Source organism: Sciurus carolinensis, chromosome 8 (genome assembly GCF_902686445.1).
Source record: "Sciurus carolinensis chromosome 8, mSciCar1.2, whole genome shotgun sequence".
Taxonomy (NCBI): Eukaryota; Metazoa; Chordata; class Mammalia; order Rodentia; family Sciuridae; genus Sciurus; species Sciurus carolinensis.
In genome coordinates this window covers 72,530,648-72,557,902 of record NC_062220.1, presented here as the reverse complement: position 1 = coordinate 72,557,902, position 27,255 = coordinate 72,530,648, and the positions used below count along the sequence as shown (strand labels likewise).

General features: G+C 35.9%; 1 protein-coding gene across 1 annotated transcript in view; it reads left to right on the top strand.

Annotated features, from left to right (window-relative positions):
* The window catches only part of Dock4 (dedicator of cytokinesis 4), a 445,877-nt gene that overhangs the window by 233,208 nt on the left and 185,414 nt on the right, over positions 1 to 27,255 (top strand). Inside the window, 5 exon segments of the mRNA XM_047560480.1 lie at positions 1,949 to 2,030; positions 2,571 to 2,631; positions 6,574 to 6,593; positions 6,595 to 6,707; positions 11,140 to 11,228. Coding sequence (XP_047416436.1) covers positions 1,949 to 2,030; positions 2,571 to 2,631; positions 6,574 to 6,593; positions 6,595 to 6,707; positions 11,140 to 11,228 — 365 coding nt within the window.

Here is a 27,255-nt window from a genome sequence, read left to right as displayed (position 1 = left end):
AGCATGAAGTCTTTTTATTTTTAATTATAGTAAATGACAGTTGGATGAGACTAATTCAACTCCACACCCTCAATTATATCTGTCATTTCCAGTGTCCATTTCAGAATAATATCATATGGGAACTCTCACTTCAGTTGAGGATCCTCATGGCAATTTGTATTTCTCTCCATTTATGCCTTATCAGCCACCTGCTCTGTTGGAAAAAGCTTGGGTAATAGAAATGGAAATGGCCCCACGGAAGTGTGTATTGGTTACCCTTTCTTATATGAGAGGTCAGAAATAGGCATAATATAAGAAAAGATGAGGTTAGCCAGGCAGTTGGATCTGTTAAATATATCTCTGTGAATTTAGATCACAAAAGAGAATAAAAGTGTTCCATGGTAGCCATAAATTCAAATCCGTATGCTTCCTTAGAGGTCTGTTTATGGTTATCGTTTTTCCCCTTCTGTGTATTTCGATTGCAGGGCCATTGTTTAAGGCAAGGATCTAGTGATGAATAGCAGAGACTTGGTAGGTTCTGGACCTTTAACTAATGTCCTGCACTCCATTTCCCTTTTTGCTCCCTAGGTGGAAGCTGCCCTGCCCAAGGCTGCACCACCATGTGATAATTATACATTCCTGGGTATTGGCTTTGTGTTCTCTGCCTGAGGCAGTCAGCATTTTGATTCTATCATAGGCACCAGGATATTGAAATTCAGTTAGGATTTGCAGCTCATGGTAGCTGGTAGATTAATTTTTCTGGGCTGATAATCATTTTATTTTTTAACATAAACAGTATCATACATTACCTTGAATCTAAATGGTGTCCACAAGTGCTCATTGCCTTGAATTAGTGACTGATCAACAGCATCATTTGTATTTGCATTAAATCTGGATTGCACTATATTTCAATGCATGTTCAGTGAAGTTTGAGATCTTGTTTGTAGATCAAAGAAAATTGAAGTTTCATTTTTCAGAAGTTCTGTTTGTGTTTTAAATTATACACCTAGAAGACCATAAAAAAATAAAATGGGACTGGGGGGTTTTGGCTCAGTGGCATAGCACTTGCCTAGCATGTGTGAGGCACTGGGTTCCATTGTCAGCACTACAGATAAATAAATAAAGAAAATAAAGGTCCATCAACAACTTAAAAAAATAAAAAAATAAATAAAATATAAAACTACTTGGGAGGGTGGGAGGGGGGCAAGAATGGAGGAAAGAGGGACTGTATAGAGGGAAAAGAGGGGTGAAGAGGTGGCGGGGGAGGAAAAATAACAGAATGAATCAAACACCATTACCCTATGTAAATGTATGATTACACATGTATGTATGCCTTTACTCCACGTACAACCAGAGAAACAACATGTATCCCATTTGTTTACAATAAAAATAAATTTTAAAAAATAGATATAGGTTTAGATTCTAACACATGAGAATATAATGAAATGTAAAGAAAAAAAAAGCTACTTGCCCTTAATTTTAATCAAGTAATATGATGTAAAACATGAAAATGATCTTGATAGGTACAAACAAACACATGAACTATTAGGCTGTATTTTTGGTTTTGTCATTTTTTTCTACTTTTTGTAATACTAACAATGATATCACTGATATGGAAACCTATCTTATTGCTTTAAAAGTTGTTTTAGTATAGTTCAGTTGGTAGAGTGCTTGCCTCGCATGCACAAGGCCCTGGGTTCAATCCCCAGCACTGCAAAAAAAAAAAAAAAAAGAAGTTGTTTTACCTGTTTATTTATGTTTTCTGCTTTTGCAATTACTGCTTTGCCAATTTTGTAAGAAATGAAGGAAATCTTTATTGTGTTCAGTACTCTCCTAATTTATATAGACAATTTTGACATTACATGAATAGCTTAACAAATATTGAGCTTCACTCTTAGAATGAATAGCAATTAGAAAAGGAATAAATATTAAATAATTTTCAAAGTGTTGCTATTTTTTTTTCTTATAGTGAGAGGTTTTTCTTGAGACTGAATAGAAACGGGCTTCCCAAAGCCCCAGATAAACCAGAACGACATTGCTCTCTCTTTGTGGTAAGTGGATCTTCTTTTGTCAATGAGACATCTTCTTCCAGCTATGCTTCATATTATTTAGGAAAAATAAAAGACTGAAAGAACATAGTGAATTGATTTAAACTTTGTAAGTAAAACAAAAATTGCATTAGTAGCCAAAATTCTGAATACTGCCATTCACAATTACTTTTATTCCCTTAGGGTATTATTGACCCCTTTAATTTGTCAGAGTATTTTTGGTGCTCTGGTATGATTACCAAAGTTCAGTTAGCAATAGAGCTTAGCATATCACCAGGTATTTAAAATGTGCTTCATAAATGTGAGTGAGAGCCTGAATGAACAATGATCTTTCCTTTTAAATATTTCTTAACAGCAATTGACTCAAGTTGATTGTAGTGATATTTTTAGAACAGAATTGAATCATGTGCTTCTGCTATAAACATTCCATTAAGAATATCTATGTTCATCTTTGTCTTTCTGCTCGTGTGAAAATAATGTACTATGATCTTTAAGTGCTGCTGTACAGAGTATGAATTCTAAAATAACTTTATTTTTTGGTAGGATTTGGGTAGCAGTGAGCTAAGAAAGGACATCTATATCACTGTGCACATCATCCGAATTGGTAGGTACAGCACTTGTCGCTGTTTTACAGGCAGATAACTGAGAGGTCTCCATGTAATTGTGTGTGTTTGTTTGCTTGCTTGTTTACTGTCTGGAGTGAAATATGAATTCCGAAGCCCAGAAATTGGAACTTGATCTCTGGCCTCCACAACCTCACATTACAGCCTTCTCACCTACCATTTATAAATATTAATCTTTTTCTATATAAGTTGTTAAGGAATTTGTTCTATTTCCTTCTGTTTTATTGGATCTCCTAAACACATTATATTCATCATACTCATATTCATTGTGAATTCACATTGTATTCGCCTTTTAAATTCCAATTTCTTATAGCACAAAACGAACTTTTAGGACCTGAATTTCCTACAAGTTTAGGAAAACTTCACGCCGTCATTTTCCTAAATGGAGAATGCTACAAAGCCTTATTACAGAAAATGCTATAAGAAGAGGTTTATGAGATGCTGAATACTGTAATGTTTTAACTGGTATAATGTCAGAGCTTATTAATGGTTATTATTATTATTACAGGGAGAAATCAGTATGGTTCTCTAACTTTGTTGCCCCAGCTTCCCAAAAATTTGATTGAACATTAAAGCATGGATATAATGTAGCATTTATTAGCATCTTGCAGAACACACTTTAGTGGTTTGTATTCCACATTTTTCCACCTTTTGGATCAGAGGAGCTAGGTGAAATAAGGAATGGTGCAGCTTCTATTAAGGCTGACCAACTGATGCTGGGAATGTTTTCCCACTTCTTCACTAACTGTGCTACATACTTTCAGGGGACTACTTCTGTAGTACAGTAATAGCTTGCCATGCAGACACGCTAAATGACCTTTAATTTTATAGTCTTTTATTTTACACATGCAATAATAACCACATTGTACATTGAGAAAGACTGTAAAAAATCTTGTCATTCCAACACAGATTTTTCTATACATTTTTCTTGTAAAAATGTGTTCAGAATATTTGTTTTCATTTTATGTTATTTTTATATTTGAAGGATAGTAAAAATAATTTCAAAAGTAAAGTTTTGCATTTTAATTTTTCTTTTTATAATGAGGATGTGAGAAAAAACTGTAAAGTATCTTCTGAAATTTTGGAAAAGATGGAATCTGTGTTGCTGTATACATTTGAGATAAAACCTCTGTCTGATGACGCGGTATAGTTTCTTGTATAATTTTGTATTTTTTAACTTCAAATTTGTAATGCCAACTGTTAATGTAAAATGCAGTTTTAGATATCTTTATGTAAGCACTGATAAACTTGAATATAATCAGAAGCACTGAGAGTAAAAGTAAGCCACTTTTGCTTCTGGAACTTTCTGGACAGTCTCTACAGGATTTGGGTGGAAGAAAAACATGCAGCAGAATGTATGCCCTTCAAGCCCATGGCCCCCTCTCATAGCTCCATTGCCAGGCAGCCGCCTCAGAACTGTCACCCATCACAGGACAGCCTTTCAATACATGGCATTTCATTAGTGATTGCATTTTTTTATTAAGATTTTTATGCTCATTAAACCATTCAAAATGAATGTTGAATTGGAAATTACCTACTTACCTGCCCCTAGGTTTGGTAAAGATAAATCTCTGGGATTGTTGAAAGAAACTTGCAAGAAATTTTAATCCTTGAGACTGAGGAAAAATGAAGTTAAGGCAAAATGCTCTAAGAAAGGTTATGACTTAGTCTGCCAACTCCTTCGATTAAGTAAAATTGAGGAGTGGAAGATTGTTATCTTTCAGGGACAGATACTTCTTTTATAGAATGTCCCTTGTACCTGCTTCATTGGGAAAAGGACACGCTGACCCTCACTGGCTGCTGAAAGCAGGAGCAATAACACCTCAATGCTAGGAAGTTACACTCAGTCTTTGATTTGGAAAGAAAAGGAAGAAAAAAAGAGAAATTTTTATAGTTTTATGTCCCTCTGCTCATCCAAGTGAAGTTCTTTGAACCTCTTTGCCTCCCCTTCTGGCTTTTAGCTGGTCCCTCAGTATTTCATCTTACCCCCTCTCCTCCTACCTTCCTTCCTGCTTAGAGAATTTTTCTAGAAACCAGAGCAGAACTGTGAATTCTTGGTAATCCTGAGGTTGGGAACAGGGCTGACATTGAATCATCTCATTGGTGTAATAGTTAGACCAAAGTCTTGGTGCGCAAAACTGCAATGCCACAGTGTCCCAAAAGGACACTGGAGGACTGCACTTGGAGGACTTGAGAGGTAGTGGCTTTGGAGGGAGTGAAACTTCACAGTGGCAGGGCTTGCAGACCTCCCTGGAGCACCTTCTCAGGTAGTTCTGAGAACAGACCTTCTCTCACCCCCCTTATGTCTCCATCCTCCTCCTACATAGTTTTTTCTTTTAGATAGTACTAGAGGAAGGGGACATTTACAAAAGGACTGGTAGGTATGACATGCCCTTGTATAAGTTGTAGGAATCCAGAGCTAGAAGAGTTCTTAGGAATATTCTTTTTGGTTCCTATTTTTTTTTAATAATGAACTTCTTTTCTAATATTAAATAACTCTGAAGCACTTCTCAGAAATCTCCTAATTAATTTGTTATCTTGCATGTATAAAGGTATGAGTAAGTAATATAAAAATTGTATTTTAAATCATGATATTGATGAAGATTGCACTATTTCAAAGCACAATTGCTTGAGAATTAAATCAACCAATTAAATATGGCATTACATGGTGTTTGACTTGCAGGTAGAAATTATATTAAAATTATGTATATTTATATTAGTATCCGACTATAGCAAAAGGTCATGAAAACATGACATTTTAAAATCTTATATTTTGCACATCTAAAAAGCGATGGATTTCTGTTGTCCGTTTTTAGGGTTTTTTAAAAATATTTTCTTAGTTGTAAATGGATATTTATTTTATTTTATGTGGTGCTGAGCATTGAACCCAGTGCTCACACATGCTAGGCAGTGCTTTTCCACTGAGCTACAATCCCAGCCCCCATTTTAAAATTTGATTCCTAACCATAAAATAAGAGGTTTTTAGTCTTTTATTTGTAAAGCATTTCCCTGAAAGTGACATACTGCACAGATAGTTTTCTAATTTTCTCTATTACTGATGAATAAAACCCAAATTGGATACTACATTCTTTTGATTTTTTTTTCTATTTAACATTGGGTTTTGGAAATACTAGAGACATCTTGATATGCTATAGAATTTTGCTCAGATAGGAACAACTTATGGATCTGCTGACAAGCATCTAAAGGCAAAGTTGCAGATTTTTTTTTTTTTTTTTTGCTTCACATTAACTTGTTACATTTCAGCTTAGTATACATTATGCTATTGGTCTTCAAAATAATCATGGAATTAAATATGAATAATAAATTAAAATAATGATGATAACATATTTTAAAATAAATGATAATTTAAGGCAAGTTTCAGGTTTTGTAATAGTTACACAATCCCAGGGCGTGTCAGTCATGGAGCAAGTTATACACAGCCTTCACAGTGAGGCAGGAACATGCTCATTTGATCACCCGTGCTTACTTGTTATATTCAGAGTCTCTCCAGCTGCTCCCTTTCAGAGGTGAAGCGTTTGAAATGGTCTTTTTGAATAAGGAATTTTTTAGAAAATGGGAAATGTTATAGGTGTCTTTGGTGACTTTAATAAAGTAGGCCCTCTGGAATCCCTTCTTGAATCATAGGAGAAGGAAAGTGGTTCCCAAACGAGGGATCAGCTCCAGTCTTCATGTTTTACAGATGGCAGCTGATGCTCAGAGTTCACACTGCTTGCCCAGGGTCACAGAGGGAGGTGATTGGAGCAGGGGATCCTGAAGCGAAGCAGAATCTTCTGTCGCCCCCCACCTGTGCCATTTCCATCACCTAGTTATGTTTTGTATGGTCTGCCTTGTAGCTGTGTCTCTGTTTAGGATGCATCTAATCAAATATCTCCATGAGTCATGTTTGCTTTTTAACTGGATAGGTCGAATGGGAGCAGGAGAAAAAAAAGAATGCCTGCAGTGTTCAGTACCGGCGGCCCTTTGGCTGTGCAGTTCTTAGCATCGCAGATCTGCTAACAGGAGAGACAAAGGATGACCTTATCCTGAAAGTGTACATGTAAGAAGCCTGCCTATGGTGGGGGGGCCTGGGTGGGCACAGGGGTGCATCTTGATCTTACTTGGACGAATGTTACTTTATGTAGGTAAGTACAGAACATTGCATGGGTCGAGTTTGAATCATTTATCAAAAACCCAGCAGTCTGTTGACTTGCTACAAATTAGCCTACAAGTCACTCTTAGTCAATCAGAAGAATTATGAAATCGAGAACCAAGGAATGTAGATGGTTTATCAGTTGGGTAGACCATGTGCTGTGTAGAGAACTTCCACTGAATTTACATACCTAGTATATTTTTTTTTCCTTCAGGTTATTCATTAATTCTTGGAAAATGGAATACTGTACTTTTAATAAAAATTAATGAGAATTTAGAAAAGCGAGCTCAGGTGATTACCCTTCTGCTCCATATATTAAATTGGCCCTGCTGTAGTACAAGCAGTGTGGCTTAAACAACAAAAATTATTGTCTCACAGTCCTGGAGGCTAACAGTCTGAGATAACATGTTGGCAGCGTTGGTTCCTTCTGAGGGCTGTGAGGGAGAATCCTTTCCATGCCCGTCTCCTGGCTTCTGGTTGTTGCTTGGTGACCTTTGACGTTCCATGGCTTGGAGTTGTGTCATTCTGAGCTCTGCCTTCACCTTCTCATAGCATTCCCCCTATGTGCTTGACTTCCTCTGTGTCTAAATTTTTCCTTTATAAAGACAATTGTACTGATCAAGTTTCACCCAGTGACCTTGTTATAACCTGATTACCTCTGTAAAAATCCTCTTTCCAAATAAGGTCCCATTCTGAGGTACTGGAGTTAGGATATGAACATTATCTTTTGGAGGGGGACACAGTATAACCCATAATGCTCTGCTAACAAATCACTTAACATAGTCCAAAATTCTAAGTTAAATGATTTTGTAAATGCACATGGTTTGGATCAGCCCACCCTGACCACCTCCCCACATATTCGGGAATTGAGAGCTGAAGTACAATGACATGGTCAGAGTTAGCCCCCTCTGGTGTCCACATTCCCGGTTTGAGGGCCAACTGCTGGCGACCTCACAAGCAAACTTGCCTTTGTCTTTATTCCAGAGTTTGTGTTGATAGATTTAATGTGTGCCAATAGTTTTCCTCATAAATGGTGGTAACAACTGCCCACTGCCTGTGGGACACATACTTTAATTGCTTTTTGCCCACTGCAGCAGGGTTTCATGGATTAATCTACTTTCCTCCAAGTGGTGACCTCTGTAGCAAGTTAAATAATTGACAAAGATTTATCTACATCCTGTGGTTTGGAACTGGAAATTCTCTTTATCCCTTCTTAAGAGGGATAAAATCTGTGACCTGATTTTAAACTTGAAAACTTTTTAAGCCTAGTGGGTAGCATTACTTATTACTCTTTTTTGTCATGTCAACCCTCATTTTTAACGCGGAACTTAAATCTGTAGTAACCTATCTTCCAGTCTCTCCATACCATGGTTGGTGTTACTACCAAATTGGTGTAACCACTCTGGAAAGCAGTATGGAGATTCTTCAAAAAAACTAGGAATGGAACCACTATGACCTAGCTCTCCCACTCCTTGGTATAATATCCAAAGGATTTAAAATCAGCATACTACAGTGCTACAGCCACCTTAGGGTTTATAGCAGCACAATTCACAATAGCTAAGCCATTAGAGCCAACCTAGGTGCCCTTCAACAGATGAACAGATTTAAAAAATGTGGTATATACCCATAATGGAGTAATTACTCAGCCATAAAGAAGTATGGACTTTATGGCATTACCGGTAAATGGATGGAACTGGAGACTATCATGCTAATTGGAATAAACCAGTCCCAAAAAGTAAATAGTCAGTGTTTCTCTGATAGGTGGAAAGCTAATTCAAAATAGGTGCAGGTGGATTAAGAAAAAGAGTAGAAGAAAGATCATGGAGTAGTTAGTCACAAAACATCATTTGTTTGAATTAAAAATGATCAATAACAGCCACCATTTACTATGTGCTTACTATATGCAGGGTGACTGTGTTCAGTACTTTAATATATTGTGTTATTTATTCTCACACAAACCATGAAGCAGATGCTGTAAGCTCAATTTTTATCATAAGGGGTCAGTTAAATGACTTGCCCAATGTCACCCAGCTAATACAAAAGAGAATGAGGTCTGAAATCAAGACTGACCAATTCCAGAACTAGAGCTCTCAGGGTATCAGGTTGTGTTCTTCCAGATGGTACTTCACACCACTATACAGTAATGTGACCGTGAAGGTATGTGCTGGTTGCTTTTTAAGAAAACTGAAATTCTTTGCAAACACAATCATCATCTTTTCTTAGTATAGTCTTTCCAGGTGTGGGTGTCAAGGACCGTGTTTATCTTGCCACAGGGAACACTGAGAGGTTGACAGTTACATGCATCACCCTTGATTATGCAGCCAGCTGAAGGAGACCCATGAATCCCAGCTCTGCCTATAGCAGATACTCACTCTCATAAAAATAAATTGTGCTCTCTTTGTGGTGTTTTATTGTCTGTTTTTTTCTTACACATCAAATAAGGCTTTGGGTAATTCTTCCTAGAAGTGAAATCCCTTAAAAAATGCCAATTCAGCAAATCATTAGGCCATTTCAAGAGAATACTAACCAGTCAAAACAGTCACTGCACAGTAGGGAGGAACTGGGAATTTAGTAAAACACTCCAGAAAGTGCTTATTAGAAACAATTTGGAGAAAATTTCTGAATGTTAAGGTGACCGAGTCCTAGTCCATCTGGCATTCTGAAGAACAGTAACAGACACCTTGTCTGAAACTAAAATGTATTTCAGTCACCTCCATGAGGGACTTTGGTTTAATATGGAGTTTTGGGGTGTTATTGTTAAAAAGCATATGCTTTGGAGTCACTTAACTATTGAATAGGATAGTAAACCATCTTTCTTCCTTCCCTACTGGGTTGAAATAAGAAAAGTGGAGGCAGAACATACTAAGTGGCAATTTGATGTTTCACAACTGGATAGGTGGGATGACTTCATCCATCATAATTTTCAAGTCTTCCCAGATTCAGGACTCAGTTCAGAATCCTACCTTTAACTGACTTGAATCATGACCCTCCAACATGATAGTCCTGGAAAAGTCCAAGGCAATAACATAAGTAAATATGTAAGCTAAGAATTATTATCCACCTAGACATAATGATTAGGAAAAGGAATTTGTACTGAGGAACTTTTGGGTTGATGGTGTATAGAATTGTGATATGCTAGACTCAGCAAGGAGCATTTGTGGCTAATAAATAGAACAGAAAATTTACAGGTATGTCCAGATGAGGGAAGTTCTTCTCAGCCTAGTTGGGGAAATCATAGCAGTAAAGATGAATAGCAGACAGGGATATTAATCAGGAGTTACCAGACAGAGAGATATCTATCCATCCATCCATCTATCCATCCATCCATGTAACTAATGTTTTTAAGCCTCTGCAATTGTTTTCAAAGTTCTGAGGGGGACTCAGATTTCAGGCAGTCCTAGATCTAGTTCTCAAAGAACCTGATAGTCCACTAGGTGAACTATACCATGTAAGCAAAGGTAGCATGAGCCAGGAAGTGATGAGAGCTAAGAGAAAGAGGTACAGATGACTGTGAGAGTAAGAAGACAGATGCCATCTCTTCCAGACATGGAAAATCTGAAAGTACTTTTTATTACTCTTTTGTAAATTCTGCCAGCCTTTTACAAGTATTTAAGTTGTGTTAATATCATTTTTAAAAAATTTAGTTGTAGATGGACATAAATACTTTATTTATTCATGTTTTTTTTAAATTTTATGTGGTGCTGAGAATCAAACCCAGTGCCTCACACGTGCTAGGCAAGCACTCTAGCACTGAGCCACATCCCTAGCCCCAACATCAGAGTTATTTTGCTAAATTTTGTTTCATTTTGATGCTGGCCAAACATGGTCATGTTGCAGAAGGCAGAGATTCAGTAATGAGTATTTACTGAGCATTTACTGTAGACCAGGCATTATCCTAAACTCATGCTTCTTTAATGTCCTAGGATATTACCCTGTTTTACAGACAGTGAAATCAAGAAACAGGAGGGTAAATAACTTGCTCAGTTAATGTGAGATTTCAAATGTGGGGTTTTAAACTCTTTCCCTGCATTGTCTTCCCTGTATACATTGTTGTCAAACATTTTTTTTTTTTTCTGTTTTGGGGCCACTTATAGATAATCTATGAGTTCATCTCAGCTGCTGCTTTGATGAAGTAGGTGGCCATGCATCACCAGGCGTGGGCATTACTTCTCATCTTGGCACAGCTAAAATCAGCACTTGTTTGCAGCAAATTATTGGTAATACCAAGGAGATTTAGGGAAGTACATTGTAGTGATTATAATGAAGAACAGGTGTGCAGTTAAGTTCATTGCTTAATCCCATGTGTCAGTAAAGTTTAACTGAGTGATAATTTTCATAGGTGTAACACAGAGAGTGAGTGGTACCAAATCCATGAGAACATCATCAAGAAGCTGAATGCACGCTATAATTTGACTGGCTCCAATGCAGGTGAGTATATGGGGCTGGCTAACTTGCCCTACACATTTTATTTCAGGCCTTTTGTTTAGGTGAAAAGAAATGGTCAGCCCTTTGGTTTTTTTCTTTGTCTTTACTTTCTAATTTAAAAAATGCTCAGTAAGCACTCTAGTCCACCTCCCTGTACTTGGGTGTGATAGGCCTGTACGTATAAGTTTTCATAAAACATGTATTTCATTCTGGTTTAAAACAAAGTACAGGATCTGAATTTGTTCAGTGGTGTCAAGTCTTGAGACCTGTAAATTTTTACTTACTGCTAACACCTAAATGATAGTATGTCTGGGTTCATGACTGTAGGTTTGATAAACAGAAGTCTGTCAGTAAGGTCCAATTAGTGCATGCCTCATTGTCTGTAATCGGCTGACTGTAAGCATCAAAGTTTATACTGAATTAAAACCATAGAGGTTCACATATTGAAATGGGCTGAGGAAGTGAATGATAGTGACTGTGGTGTCATTATGCATGTTTGTTCAGAAAGGGACTCAAGTACATAGGCCACTATAATTTATGTGTAACATATGGCATGTAGAATTGTATTACAATAGTTACACATCATAGACTATGTCACATTACATGACATAAGTAGATTGTATAGCATATATAGTGACTCCTTTACATATGATTATTAGCAAAACTTGGTGAATATTGTTTGTGCCTATTCCACCCTTCAATCAGACACTGAAGCAAAATAATATGCAGTTGTGCATTTTAGCCCATACAAAGATACTTCAAATTAAATAAGACATTATTTGAATGGAATGCTTTTAGAAGTATTTTTTAAAACTCTTGAATATAGATAGATATTTGTGTGATAGTCCAACTTTACTAGTAATTAGAAGAACCAGCTTAAATTCAGACCAGCTTTTCTTTCAGACTCTTGCACATCTCTGTAGGCCAATATGTCCCACAAAGAGAAAGCTAACTGCAGACAGACGCCTTTGTGGTTTAATTCACTGAGTATCATAAGGATCCACAGCTCACACATGTGGCAGCACTTCAGACTGTAAGGAATGGTGAGGTCAGCTTCCTCCTCCTTCTCCCAAGAGTTGGGGAGGTAACGGGTTATATTTGATACATATGGTCATTTGCTTTGGCCAAAGCCCTACATCTACCACTAAGAAAACAAGAGACTTGGAACCTCTCACTATTGAGGGCAGAGCCTGTAAAAGACTAAGAGGAGACAGTAGGAGTGTCTTCCATGAGTAATAAGTTTACTTTAGAACTGCTGTCCATGCTTGTCTTCTCTTTTCTCAAAAAAAGAATTATGATAGTGCTGACTGTGTGTGGACCAAGTGGTTTCACTTCAATGCATCCTCCATAAGGAAGATCTGCTACTATTTGAAACCTTACCTTACCAAATTCATGTACTTCCACCAAATCCAGTTGTTCTATTCAGAACCCTTCAGTGTTTCTTGATACCACTGACCACTATTTTATCATTAAATATTCAGTAGACCTGCTTTTCTAGTTCAGTGGGCACTAGCCACCACCTGCATGTGGCTACTGAGCAGTATATACTAGCCTAATACAGTGCCAGGAGGAAGAATATTAACTAAGTGCCAGATTTCGAAGACAGTGTTATTAATAGAATGTACACTATCCTGTTTTTTATATTGATTACTTGTTAAAATTGTGGATATATTGGGCTAAGTAAAACATGTTATTCAAAATATATTTCTTTTTACTTTTTTAATGTGGCAAGTACAAAGTTTTAAATTTCACCTATAACTCATGATATTTCTATAGGAGAGTGTTGTCCCAAGCCCAGTTTACATGGTAACATTTTCCTTTAATTTATCTCATGCCTCACAAATAAGCTCTTTATACCTTGTCCTTCCTTTCTGTCTACTGACTATAATTGGGGGACTGTAGCTTTTGGGTAGCTAATTCTTTTTCCCCATGAGTCCTATTACTTTCTATTTGCTTGCACTTGCCCTCTTTGTGAATAAATAATTATAAAACTAACTCTGATCTTCTGACTTTTCCCCTGTGTTCCCTGACTTCCCTGCCAACATAGATGTCCTCTTCAGTACCCAGAACAACTGCAGTACGTTTTTTCTCAATTTCTTGTTGGTCCCCAAGCCTTTGCCTTTTTGAATATGCCCTAAGAAGAACAAAATTCATCTGTTGTTGGGTTGTCTGAATGGGTCATTGTCCTCCTGGATCACAGTGAAAGTCTTAATGATAGTCTTTAATTTAATCCCCATATAGATTCCTAAAGCAACTGATACTATATCCCATAAGGCTTCTCTCAGGGGTCAGAGTTCCAATTAAATCAAACTGCAGATTTCTCTCTGTTTATAGACAGGAGTCATCTCTTTAAGAGTATAGTGTGTTGTTTTTTTTGTTTTTTTGGGTTTTTTTTGCCTATACAAGCAAGATATCTTAGGTATGAATCATAGTTTCACTGGAATAATAAGAATATCATTTTCTAGAGGATATAGGAAGATTAAAAGACAAAAGTGTATACAAAGCACTTAACCATAGAACTTTATACATAGTATATGTGGTAACTGTTAGCTGTCATTATTTACCCACTTAGAAGCTATCATCTGGAATATTCTACTCTTTACTCTTAAGTTACCTGATTTCACTTTTTCAAAATGGATAGGAAAGAAGGATACAAGAAATTGAAGCAATTTAATCTCTTTAAAAAAGGCTTTTAGAATATTACACTTAGATTTTTGATCAGTTGAATCATGGAATTCTTCCCATGATTCTTCCCTCCCATACTTTGTTTCTTACATCTCTTCTCTAAAGATTTGATTGCTAATATCTCCTTCAGGGTTCCTTTAATTGTTTGTTGTCTTCCTGATTACATACATGAGCTCCAAGAAGGAAGGGCATCATATTCTACTTCCTTAGAGCCATTCCTCCCTGGAAAATGTTCCACATGTTCCATGTGCTTTGTCAGTGATATTGACATTACCGGAAACTGAGACTCAAACCACTTTATTTTCTGATTCTTAATTTTTCTGTTAAACATTGTACTGTAATGAAAACTATGTGTTGCTGTCTTTGGAAAAAGTATTTAAAAAATTATCATCATAGCCTATGATAGTCTCATATGAAGACCTTCTTCTCCTTTTGGTGGGATCCATCTCCATTTTGCTGCCTATCATGATACTTAGATTCCTTGGCAGCCAAATGTATGCTCATTTTACCTGGCTTCTGCTACAAAGCCCTGTCCACTCTCCTGAGGTCCTTATGACCTCAGCCCTTTTTCATCCTTCTCCTTTTAAGCCTGAGTCTCAGCCAGCCTTATATAGACCTCTCTGGTCTCTACCTGATCCCTTCTCACTCTGTCAAGCCCTAAGCTTAGGCCACCCAACCCTAAGCTTCCTCATTCTATAATACTGCTCCAGAGAAAGAAAGCTCAGAATGAAGCTTTTATAAAAGGCTTATATTCTTCCCACCAGAATTCCTGCCCTTCATTCTTAGTGGGTCCTCCTTCTTGTTACTTTAATCTGCTCCCTTCTTGAGGAAAGGGAGTTACAAGCCCAGGTTGGTATTCGGGATCCATATTGCTTCCTTATTGCAAGGGAGGCACTCTAATGACTTACTTTAAAATAGTAGAGGAAGCAAGAGTACAAGAAATTGAAGTGGGAACTTGGGGCACCTAATGTTCAGTTATCACAGTGGCTGGATATTATTGTCTTCCTACTTTTTTCTTCTTGGAACGCAGAATTGTTGATTAAATGGAAGCAGCACTAACTTTTTCAAGAGAATTGAGTTCACTCTAAAAAGTACTGTTTTTTTCCTGCTTTTCCCCTGCTATTCCTTGGTTTGATACTAAAAAAAGAAGAGAAGGAGAGCTTTGAAATTACTTTGAAACAAATTCTACCAGCTAATTTCCAGGCCTTTTATGCTTCATTGGCGTCCTCCCTATCTCTTGGAATTGTAATCTTCTCTGTTTAATAGATTAAAAGGATTCATTCAGTAAACTGGGGTTTTTCCCTCTAACATAAGACTTATGTTTAAAGGTACATTGACTACTCTTTTTGTTGAGTTTAGATACTAGGATAAAATTGCAAGTGATCCATGTAATTTTTAAAGGTAAAAGAAAATTGAATTGATATTTCTCTCTAGTTTGATTTAGTTAGGCTTGAGTTATTTGAAATTTCATAGGTACATTATGTGGGAATTTGAAAACCCAAAAGCAATGTTTTGAGAATTTGAAATTTGAGAAATATTTGTTAATATGAACCTGGTGTAGGTTTGTTGAATAAATGTTTGTGACTAAGCCCATATGATTAACTGGGGCAAATTCAGTTCTTAGACTCAAGACAAAGTGTATAAAAATTATTGACAGTTGTTTTTTATGTCCTAAGAGAAACCTTAAAATATTTTTATCATCTTTTCATGAACTATTATTTCCTGTAGTTTACACATGCATTTTGGCTATAAGAAATCATTTTTGCTAAACAGATAAATTTATAGAATCTTCTTTTTGCTTTCATGAATTGAGTGCACATAGTTCTCTTCTAGCCAACTATACTGTATACAGGGAGAGCAATTTAGCTCTGTGCAGAAAGTGTGCAGTACTCTTTATTTGGCTGAGGTAAAAGGTGACTTTTGGAGTGTTAGGTTGCATTTTTGTGTTTGAGAGACCTATCTATACATATCAGTGTAGTCATTTAATCCAGTGTTATAAAAATGGTATAACTCCAAAGGATTTTATCATTGTCCCTGATTTTTGAACACTGCCTTTAGAAATTTTGCTTTCTAATAGCATTAAAATAAAAGTAGTACTTATTGGCACCACCTATTGGTTAGATTTGTAGTTTGTTTTACTGATTTTTGGAATTTCCCAATCATTAAAAAATGGTCACTTTTTAATTCTTTTGAAGTTTTTAAAATATTAAACTCATTTTACTTATAGAAAAGTTGCAAGAATAATGCAAAGGATCACTAATTTCCCAAAGGTTAACATTTTATTACCTTTGCTTTATTTCCATATATACCCCCCCACTCACACATACACTTAAATCAATATTATTGAACTGGTATAATTCTTAAAGATTACATAAGTGCTCCTGATTTTTGTGCACATATATTTTTGTTTTTGTGTGTGTGTATGTATGTGTGTGTATAAACATGTTCACATGTATATTCTACATACACACCTGCATTTATTTTCCTGAATTGTTTGAGAACAAATCACCTCTCTACCTCTACTTATTTCAGAACATAGTGATACAACCACAGTATGATGATTAGAATCAGGAAGTTAACATTGGTATAATGGTGTTCAGACCTTATTAAAATTTTGACAATTTTTTAATAATAAAAGAAAACCCAGACTGTACTGCATGTGGTTGTCGTATCTTTTAAATTCTTTTTTATAAAACTTTTCTCTTCTAATGACTAAAGAAAAAAATATATGTTTCAAAACACGATACTAAGTTATACTCTATTCTTTTAAGCCACATGTAGTCTTAAAAAAAACTAACCCAAGTTATAAACGAATAGCAGTAGTGTTTAGAGCTTAATGTTATTTTCTAAATTACATTTTTCTGATTTTGATATAATCAGTAGGAATACTCTTTAGAAAATTATATATATATATATATGTGTGTGTGTGTGTATGTACATAGAAGTATTTCAGTAAGTTAAAAATATATGTGAATGTGGTAGTATTCTAATACATTTTTTTAAAAAATCAATGAATTACATGATTTTCTAATAGAGGGGATATATCACCTCCTTGCCCATCCTGAGATCTTTTCTGACTTCCCTATCACAAGACAGATTAGTAAGAGAAGAGCATACAGATGTATTTAATGTAAGTTTTATATGCCAAGGAAGACTTTGTTAGAAGAAACAAACTTTATTATATTTCAATACTACGTTTGTCAAACAATAATGCATTTTGTAATAGTAATAAACTGGTGGAAATGTAGTTAGACCTGTTTATTCAGGTTCTTCTCTGCTGGACTCTTTTCTGAGATAAGGATATTGTTTTCCCATAGGTATAAGGAGGGCAACCCCTCCCCCGTCTCTCTCTCTCTATATATATATAAACACATTCTTATGAAATGGCTTCCCACCAGTGGATTCCTAGGCACTTGAGTTCATGAAAAAAGAAATACATGTAGGTAATAATATTTACAGAAAAATGAGCAAATACACAAAACCTTTTTAACCTTGACAATCCTAAATCAGAACAATGATGAAAGTATAGGTGAAATCTCTACATTAGTCAAAAGGGAGATGTTAAAACCCTTTGAATGGTCTCATCTGCTCCTGCAATTACAGCTGCCACCAAATCTGGATGGGCTTCTCTCCAGCTCTCAACTCTGGCCAGTAAATTCTTTTCTGAGTAAAACTCAGTGAAAGTGAATAATTTCAGCTGTCTCTTATATTCCTTCATTTGACACTCAGTGATTCATGTATTGCTCTGGTCTTATTTTCTTTATGACTCTTAGTTGTGGTCTAATCACTTCTTCAGTGAAAACATAAAAGCCTTCCCAAAACTGTGAAATTTGGTACTAGAATATCTGTGGACTGACAGTTATAATTACAAGATTATTTGTTTTTGTTTATCATTTTTTTAAAATACTAAGAAGTAGGTATCCCAATGGATAAGGTTATCCAATTCAAAGATGTCAGGGAGGTAATTGATCAGAAGGTGATCCGATTGTCAGACCCTTTGAATCATCCTCAATGATACCAAAATTATATTTTTAAGAGTTTATTTACTGTAAGGAAGCAATAGGCATATTCACAAATCAGTAATACAGACTGAAAGTCAGAAATCAAAGTGGAACTATTAAGAAAGAAGAATGGAAGAATATTATTTTCCCCTTTGTCTTTTTGTTGTTCTCTTTCTTCTCTTTTATTCTTTATTTTCATTTTAAAATGACTTATAAAGTACATGTGAAAGAGGAATTACATATCCATATTTGAACAGGAGCAACATTTATGACATAAATATCTAGATCTGCAAGATTGACAGTATTAAAGGACAGCTATAATTCTGGTAATCTGGTCCTGCTGGATTAAGCAGACCTCCTTTGTCCCGTGATCAGCACGCTGTTGTTCACTGTTCCCATGTGGCCATCTTGATTTTATTACCTAACCTGGCTCATTTCTACACTCTGGTTTCTTCCAGATGCTCTGATGTTTGCCCATTGACTCATTTTCCGACAGTGTTGTCTCACTTCACACCATGCCTTTAAATATTCACCCTCCTTTTGTTTCTTTGCCCCAGAGACTCAGGGGCCTGTCTGACTTCCCAGTGTAAACACCTTGCCAGATCCAGCCAGGATTTACTGTGTGGTAGTCATGAAAGTTTTCTCTGTCTCTGAATTGGACTCAAATAGGATATGTAGCTGCTAGTGTATTTATTTTAAAAGTCCATTACCTTAAGTTACAGTTTTAACTCATAGTATTCCAGTGCCTAAAGTAAAATTTAGATGATTAAGTTTGAAAATCAAGTTCTTAGGAGTGAATAGAGGTAAAAAATCTTGCTTTAATAATATTGAAGTCCTAGGTATCTCAGAAATGAATAGGTTTTATTAAAGATGATTTTCTGAATAATCTAATAATATCATCTTTAGAAAGTTTTGCTGAGCTCAGGATGTTGGTGATTTTGTAGGACAAGCTTAGAAATCCTACCAACTGAGTTTTGCTCTTAGCCCTCACCTTCCAAACATACAAAGTGTGCAGGTACTGTCCAGAGGTAGTATTTTGAGTTTGCTACAGCATGTGATGTGAGAAGCTGGAGCAACCTGCTCCAGAATGAAACAACAATAATTGTTGAAAATTATATTTAAAGGGGGATTAGAATCTAGAAATTTTCCTAAGAGCATAGAGCCAAAGAAGAAACACGCATTCAAGAATGACTACTAAATCCTGTAAATGCAATTGTACTATAACCCCCTGCCTGCTTTAGCTCAACATTATGGAAGCTCCAATCCAGGCAGGTGTGGCCAAGGAGATGGGGCACCTCCTTCCTTTAGCTCCCAATATCTCACCAGAAGGGGATAGGGCCTTTCTCATTCCCCCTGCCCCTGACAAGCTTGGAGATACAGGGACTGAATTCCTGCAAACGTGGCTGAGAGGTTGGAGGTTCCCTTCTTCTATCCAATTCCCACTCAGTGCAGAGGGTCTGCCTCAGAGGCAGAAGGCTAACAATATTGGGGCACTAATTACCATCACCCCAATTTGCTTCTAGGGTAGAGATTTTACTTGGGAGAGACAAGCTGAAAGTTCCAGAGGTTACTATCTACCATGGATTGAATGTTAGTGTCCCTCCTCAAAATTCATATGTTAACATTTTAACCCCCACTATCATGGAAGTAGGAAGTAGAACCTTTGGGAGGTAATTAGATCATCAGGGAGGAGCTCTAATGACTAGCATTAGTGCCCTTGTAAAAGAAACCCCAGGGAGTTCTCTTGCCCTCTTCCCTCCACGTGAGAGCATTGTGAGAAGACAATAGACTGCAACCTGAGAGGGACCCTCCCAGAACCCAACCATGCCAGCACCTGGCTTCAGACTCCAGAATTTACCATTTTGATAAAAACATCACAAATCCAAGAAGCTCAACAACTCTGAGCATGAGGAACAGAGATGTACACTCAACCACATCTTAGTAAAAATGATGAAAGACAAAACAAAATCTCATTGAAAGCAGCAAGACGGATACTATTCCTCATGTCTGAGGAAAGCCCAGTAATATTGTCTTTTGACTTCTCATATAAAACAATGGCGGTAAAAAGATAATAGGATGACTGATTCAAAGTCTGAAAGGAAAAAAAAACTTTTAGCCAAGAATCTTAAATTTTATTTCAACTTTCAAAGCAAAATAAAGACATTTCCAGATAAACAAAAAAACTGAAAGAATTTGTTGCTAGCCTATCTACCTTGTAAGAAATGCTGAGGGAAGTTCTTCCCAGACTGAAAACAAGTATTTATTACCAGAATATAAGCCAAACCCTTATGAAAAACAAGAGTAGCACTAAAGCTGTTCATGCATTTATAAAAGACAGTTATCAGTGACTTATTTTTTCTTCCTTTCTTTTTTTAATTAAACTATCTCAGTACAGAGCCCTATCTTCTATAATTTCTGAGATCAGACCATCAGAAACTGTACATCCATCCTCCTTTTCTCTTATCCCCCACATCTAATGTAACATCATGACATATGACTTCTTATATTCCAAGATAGAACTTTTTTTTTTTGGTTGTTGCCCACTTTTCCCCATTTCTTTTGCAACTGTTAGCATGAGCCTCTGTTACCTCTTGCTTTCAAAGCTGCAATAACCATGAACTAGGCTGATGTTCTGATCTTTCCCTTCCCAGAATCATTTTTCAGGCAACATCAAGTGTACTTTCCTAAAATGACAATTGTTTCATGTTCTCTTTATTGAGAATTCCCCTGGAGGTTCTCTTTGCATACATTTATAAAGCACAGCGTACTTTATCATGGCCTCCATAACTGCTGCCTGTTTACTCTGTCTCACCTCTGGCCACACCTGACTCTGCTGGCTTCAGATACACTGGCCTTCTTGTTTCTTCATAACTCTAAGCTCTTTCTTGTTGTGGGACTTTTGCACATGATCATCCCTGTGCTTAAAGTACTAGCTCTCCATTTTTTATTTTACCCTCTTTTCTCTTTCAAAGCTTGAATGTTACTTTTTCAGAAATGCCTTCTATAACCAATTATCCTTTGTTATTTTTGCTTTTGTCTCTGCTTTATTTTCACAATAAAAAGGAAGAAAATTCTGATAGGATATACAAGAAATTGTAAACATTGATTAATTCTAAAAACAGAATTCAAGAAGTGGGATAAGGAAATATATTTCCTTCAATAACAGGACCTTTTGTAAAATTTGAACTATTTAACATATGCTTGCTCTACTTTAAAATTGTTAAATCTAGTTACGTTTTAAAATGTTCGATGATTAATGACTAGTGGACCCTTGGTAAGTATCTGCTTGACGAATGAGTGAATAACAACAATAAGATGTATACCCTCAGGTAAGAGATGTATACCTCACAATCATTTCTGTTATTTACCAATGCCCAATCAAAGAGTAAAGTGGAAGCTGAAAAAATTTTCAAATCCTGAGGCGCTTGCATAATTTTTCCTGGCTTGGAGGTCTAAGGCCCTAATGCCCTTGTCTAATCCTTATTGTTAGACTCATGAGTGCTTTCAATTTTTCCTATTTGTTAAATAATAATGTGAGGAATGGCTCTTGTGTTTTGGAATATGTCTTTAAAATAATGCCTTAGAAGTAGGATTATGAAAGAAGAATATGAATTTTTTATGAATATTTCTATAAGGTACCAAAATAAAAGGCTTGGATGTTCATTTTAGAAGAAAAATTAACACAACCTAGAACAGAGAATTTCAAAGGTCTTTAGAAGATAAGGGACCTGAAGATTCAGAATTACAGTCTTAACTAATAAGAAGGGAAGGATGAATTAGATGGGGGTGTGGGAGATACTGGTTTTATATATTGGTTTATTTCCATGATCTCTGTGGTCTCAAGGAAACCTGCTGAGATTAGTTATCTCTTCTGTAATAGTTTATGATATTAAGTTTAATCCCTTATTATTTTTCACCTAGACTATTAGAATTATCTCTAATAAGTATCCTGCCAATTGTTTTTCTGTGTCACTACCAAAATCATTGTTCAGCAAGGCCTATTTTTTGAAAAGAGTTTTTTAAAGCTTTTGAGTTGAAATGAATAGCCTAATTCAGGGCTCTCCATTTAACTATATTTATTTTGAGAAAAAGTAACATGAAGCAATTTTTTTGGCCTTTTCTTAGTGTAGTGTATTTTTCTAAATCCTTAAAATGAAAAAGAACCATTGCAGCTTACTCATCAAACTTCTTGAAACTTCTAATTGAGGAAATAAAGGATTGATAATAAATGTTAATCCCTATGTAATTGAGGAAATAAGGAATATATCTGTATTCAAATGTGTTTTTCCTTTTCTATGCCAATACTTCAATTTAGGATTTGTTTGTGATTACTTCTGATTTGTAGTATGACTGTTAGAGTCCTCATGAAAATCTTTGTTCTATTAGTACACCTATTTTTAGTACAGATGTTTTTAGCACATGTATTTTTAGAATAAATATTTTAGTATCTTATAACTTGCCTTCTACACTTGAGTAGTAACTCAGGAAAACGAAAAGAAAAAAACAATCATACATATTACACACTGTTTAAGTTAGATTTTACGCCTCGGTGTCTAAAGGACCCCATCTGAACAACTGTAGAGGAAGAAAAGTTTGAGGGCTCAGAGTTTCAAAGGTCTTAGTTCATAGAAAGCCAGCTCCTTTCCTTGGGGCTTAAAGTCAGGCTGAACATTATGGCAGAGTGTGTGACAGAGGGAAGCAGCTCACAGATCAGAAGCAGAGAGAAAGAGACTCCACTTGCCAGATATAAATATATACCCAAAGCCACGCCCCCAAGTCCCACCTCCTCCAGCCACACCCTACCACTTCAGTTACCACTTGATTAATCCCTACCTGGGGATTAATTCAGTGATTGAGTTAAGATTCACAGCCCAATCATTTCTTCTCCAAACCTTCTTGCATTGTCTCACATGTGAGCTTTTGGGTGACACCTCACATCCAAACCATAACACATACTTTTTTTTTTTACATTTCTTAAGTCAATATTTTAATCATTATTGTGAGTTTATTCTATACCTTAATTTAGTGCATTTATAAAAATTTTGGAGCATAATTTTTAATTAAATTTTGGTAACATTGGTAGTTCTTAAATACCTACATAATTAGAGTAATTTTTTGGTAGGTTGATTAATTTACCCAGTTACAATTACCATTCAGTTGTGCACTGAAGGCACACTATTACTCTTACTTCATGGACACCGGTGTTATTGGAAAACAATAGGAATTTCTAGGATATTAAAATAAGTCAGCTTTTCAAAACAGGGTGAATCTGACTATTGTAACTCCCCTTCTATTACAAACACATGAAAATGCTATTTAAAATTGCAATCAAAATGTGGTAAGAAATAGAGAACCGTTTCTTCCTCACCTGTGGTACAAGGGATTCCCAGTGAAAAAATGGCATCCAGTAAAGATAAGTCATAATAGATGATAGTAGTAAAGATAATGAACCCATAGATCATCAACAGTGAGACAGAGCAAAGCAGAAGGATCATGACTTCCTAGAATTTGAGGTAATACGCTTTCAAGTAAAGACTAAGGTATCAAAAGAGATTCATAATGAAAAAATGAAGAGATTTTAAAATCAATGCACCAAAAATGTCAATTGAGTGTGTTTACCTGGCATCATTCAAGGCCCAGGTATATATCAAACAAAGCAAATAATAATCCTTTCCCTCTTGGCACTTAAATTCTATTGGTCCTCGAGAACTAAATAGATCTTTAGACATCTTCTTTGTCATTAAAATTTTTTTCAAATGAAAGGACTGCTTATGTAGGAAAATGAACACTGCTTGAAAAATAAGTCAATTAACTGAAATTATAGCTTAATACATTAGCCAGAGAGCTACCCAAAGGGAAAATCCAGTCAGAAAACCTGAATAAACATTTAAGAGATATAAAGAATTGAATAGAAAGATAAGCAGGTATCTAATAGGAATTCCAGAAGGAGCAAGTAGAGTATATGTGAAAGCTGCAGTATTTGAAAAGGTTGAGAATTTGCAGAACTTACCTTTGCAGAAAATGCAAGTGTTCATTAAGAAGCAAAAGTCATAGCTGGGTGTGGTAGTTGACACCTGTAATCCCAGTGACTCCAGAGACTGAGGCAGGAGGATCTCAAATTCAAAGGCAGCCTTAACAATTGGACAAGGCCTTAAGTATTTGGTGAGACCTTGTCTAAATAAAATATTTTTTAAAAATGGAGGGCTGGGGAGATAGCTCAGTTGGTAGAGTGCTTGCCTTGTAAGCACAATGCCCTGGGTTCAATCCCCAGCACCAAAAAAAAAAAAAAAAAAAAAAAAAAATGGAGATGTGGCTCATTGGTTAACTACCCCTGCTTCAATTCCCAGTACAAAAAAAAAAAAAAAAAAAAATTGGGGAAGGAGAAAAAGTCACTAAACAGGATGAATGCAATTAAAGCCATACCTAGATAATTGTAGACTAGGATACCAAAACCAAACTAGAACCTAGAAAAAAATATTGATTACCTACAAAGAAGTTGTCATCTCAGTATCAGTTACAGTGGTCAGAATGACATGGAATTCTCTCTTAAAATGGCTGGGGGGCAAACAGCCAACTTTGAGTTGTGTACTTGCCAAAACTGATATTTAAAAGTGAGAATGAGTGACTGGGGCGCTGGGAATGTAGCTCAGTGATAGAGTGCTTGGCTAGCATGTGGAAGGCCCTGGGTTCCATCCCCAGCACTGTAAATAATAATATACAAAAAAAATAAAACTGGGAATGAAAGAAAATTGTAGGTAAAACCCAGAGAATTTACTGCCCACACTCACTGAAAAAACTCGTCAGAGATGACCATCAAGAAAAAGAATTAGACGTAGAAGGAAAGAAAGGTAAGAAACAAGAATGTGTAAAGAGAATGGTGAATGTGATGATAAATCTACTTACACATTGTTGGTAAACAGAACAATTTAAAATATCTCATCATTGGAGTTGCAAAGATCCAAGTTCCCCAGACTTGTTCAGGAATAGAATCAAGCTATTGATTAAATAGAGTCTATAAGTCAATTATTTATATTAAAACAGAAATAGAATTTATAATTTCCAAAGTAATGAAGAAACTAGGGAAATGAAGAAAACCCAATCCATTTAGAGGACAGAAATGAAATGGGGGAAAAATGTTTTTTAACAATTAAAAAACAGAAATGAAGATAAGATATCTCTCCTGCTCAAAGGTTCTGAATTTATCACTTCTTTAAAGCTTTGACTTTTTAATACCTGGGCACAACACCTGTCTACTTTTTATATACCTCCTACCTGTATTGGTCAGTTACAGCTTTGTCAAACCTTCCATGCCATAGCATTGATCTTGAGAGAACTTAATTGTTAATACTTGGCTTTATCGAGTGGCTAGAGAGCAAGTCTATTTGAAAGAACATTTTTCTTTATGTATGGAACTTAGGTAACTTTGGCCATTTTTGATAGAAGCTGATTTGTTGATATTCACAGTAGGGAAGGATAAGAAAACACAGTTGGTGCAATTTGACAATAGCGGTGGCAGTGGTTGTTGCATCTAACATTCTTGAGCACTTCCTTTGTGCCAGGCATAGCCCAGATGTTTTGTGGAATTGGTGTCATTGTCTTTATTCTACAGACCTGGGAACTAAAGCACAGAGACGTGAACACTGAGGCAGGGTCTTGCAGCTGTGTGATACACTTCTGAAACTGCACCAATTAATAATCTCATATATTTGTCATGGCTTTCCATTTTTGCATTGCTGTACATCCACAGCTACATGTTGTTTGGTTCATTAGTGGCAAAATGGCTGATGCAGTCTAAAATTAATCTTGGCTGCTACTTATAAATCCTGCTGTGTTTGCCACTTTTAATATAAAAGTACAGAATTTTGCAAATTTAAAAGGAACCATCTTGGAGAGTGAGTTTTCAATTCTCGTAAAACTAGAGCTACCAAATAATAAACCACATTGGGTATAACAGATACCAACCTTTTTCTTCTTCACATTAAGCTCTAGATGTTGAGCTTAATCCTGAATAATTAGTTGTTTTGTGGCAGACTGCAGATTAATTAATGACTATGCTTTTTTTTTTTAATTAGATATCAAGTTTTTTTAATTGGGACTTAAACATCTAGTTTGGTGTGAAAATTCAAGTTAATGATCACATTTCTTCTAGTAAGGGGAACATTTCTCTGATACCCATAGTTCATTTTGGGTACTAAAATAAGGGTCAGAAAAAGTGATGGCAAACATTATTTATATAGTTTAAAAATTAAAGAATTAACCTGGTTCTTCAGCTTGTTTTATAGGTTATCATAAATCTCTGTGAAAATTCTTCCCTCACTTTAAAATTCTTTCACTAACAATTTTTACCTTATTTCAATATTCCTGTTCTACACTTAACCCATCTTGCCTTATGCTTTTTTTTTTCTTATGTCATTATTAGATTGTCAATTCCTTAGGAGCAGTAACCCTGTTGTATATATCCTTATGTACCTTCTTCTACTTTCCTCTCTAATCACAAGTCACTGTAGGTCATAATGAGCATTTTGAATTATGGCAGGAAGGAGGTAAAGTGTGTGGATAAAATTTTGAAAGTTGTACTACCCGCAGAGATAGCAGGAATGTCGTCCAGGACAGTGAAGTAGGATGACAAGGAAGAAAATGGAAAGAAAATTAACTCTTCTATGAATAGGCCCTCTGTCATAAATGACTTTACCCGAAAGGATAGGGCTAATCTTTAGGTAATTGAAATAAACAAATATTTGTCTTTTTTTCTTCTGTCTTTATTAAGGTATGATGGACACATGATAATCATGTTATGATATGCATATGATCTTTTGACTTATGTATACATTGTAAAATGATTGAGTGAAGATAGCTAACATGTATCTTTGTGTGTATGTGATGACAAAATGTGATTTAAAATCTCCCTTAGCAATTTTCAAATATAGAATACATTATTAACTATAGTGGCTATGCTGCAGGTCTCCAGAACTTATTGGCCCTAACTGAAATTTGTCCCCTGTGACCAAATCTTCTCATCTACCTCATGCTGCCTACCCCATTCCTACCAAGCCCCTGGCAATCATAATTTGGTTCCCTGCGTTCTGTCTTCTGTGTATGAATTCAGCTTTGTTAGAAGGAATGTCTAAATATTTGCTGTCTTCTTTGCAAGGATGAGTAGTTTCTTAGTTTTAATATGTTATTTCCTCTTGCTCTTGTGACTCATTTATCCAACCTCTTGATTGTGGTCATGATAATTAAGGACCACTGTAAAAATAGGATCAGGAATTTCCCTGATTGAAAAATAAATAGAAATCAGTGGCTCATTGTGGGCTGATCCCTGTGGATTCACCACCAGTACCATG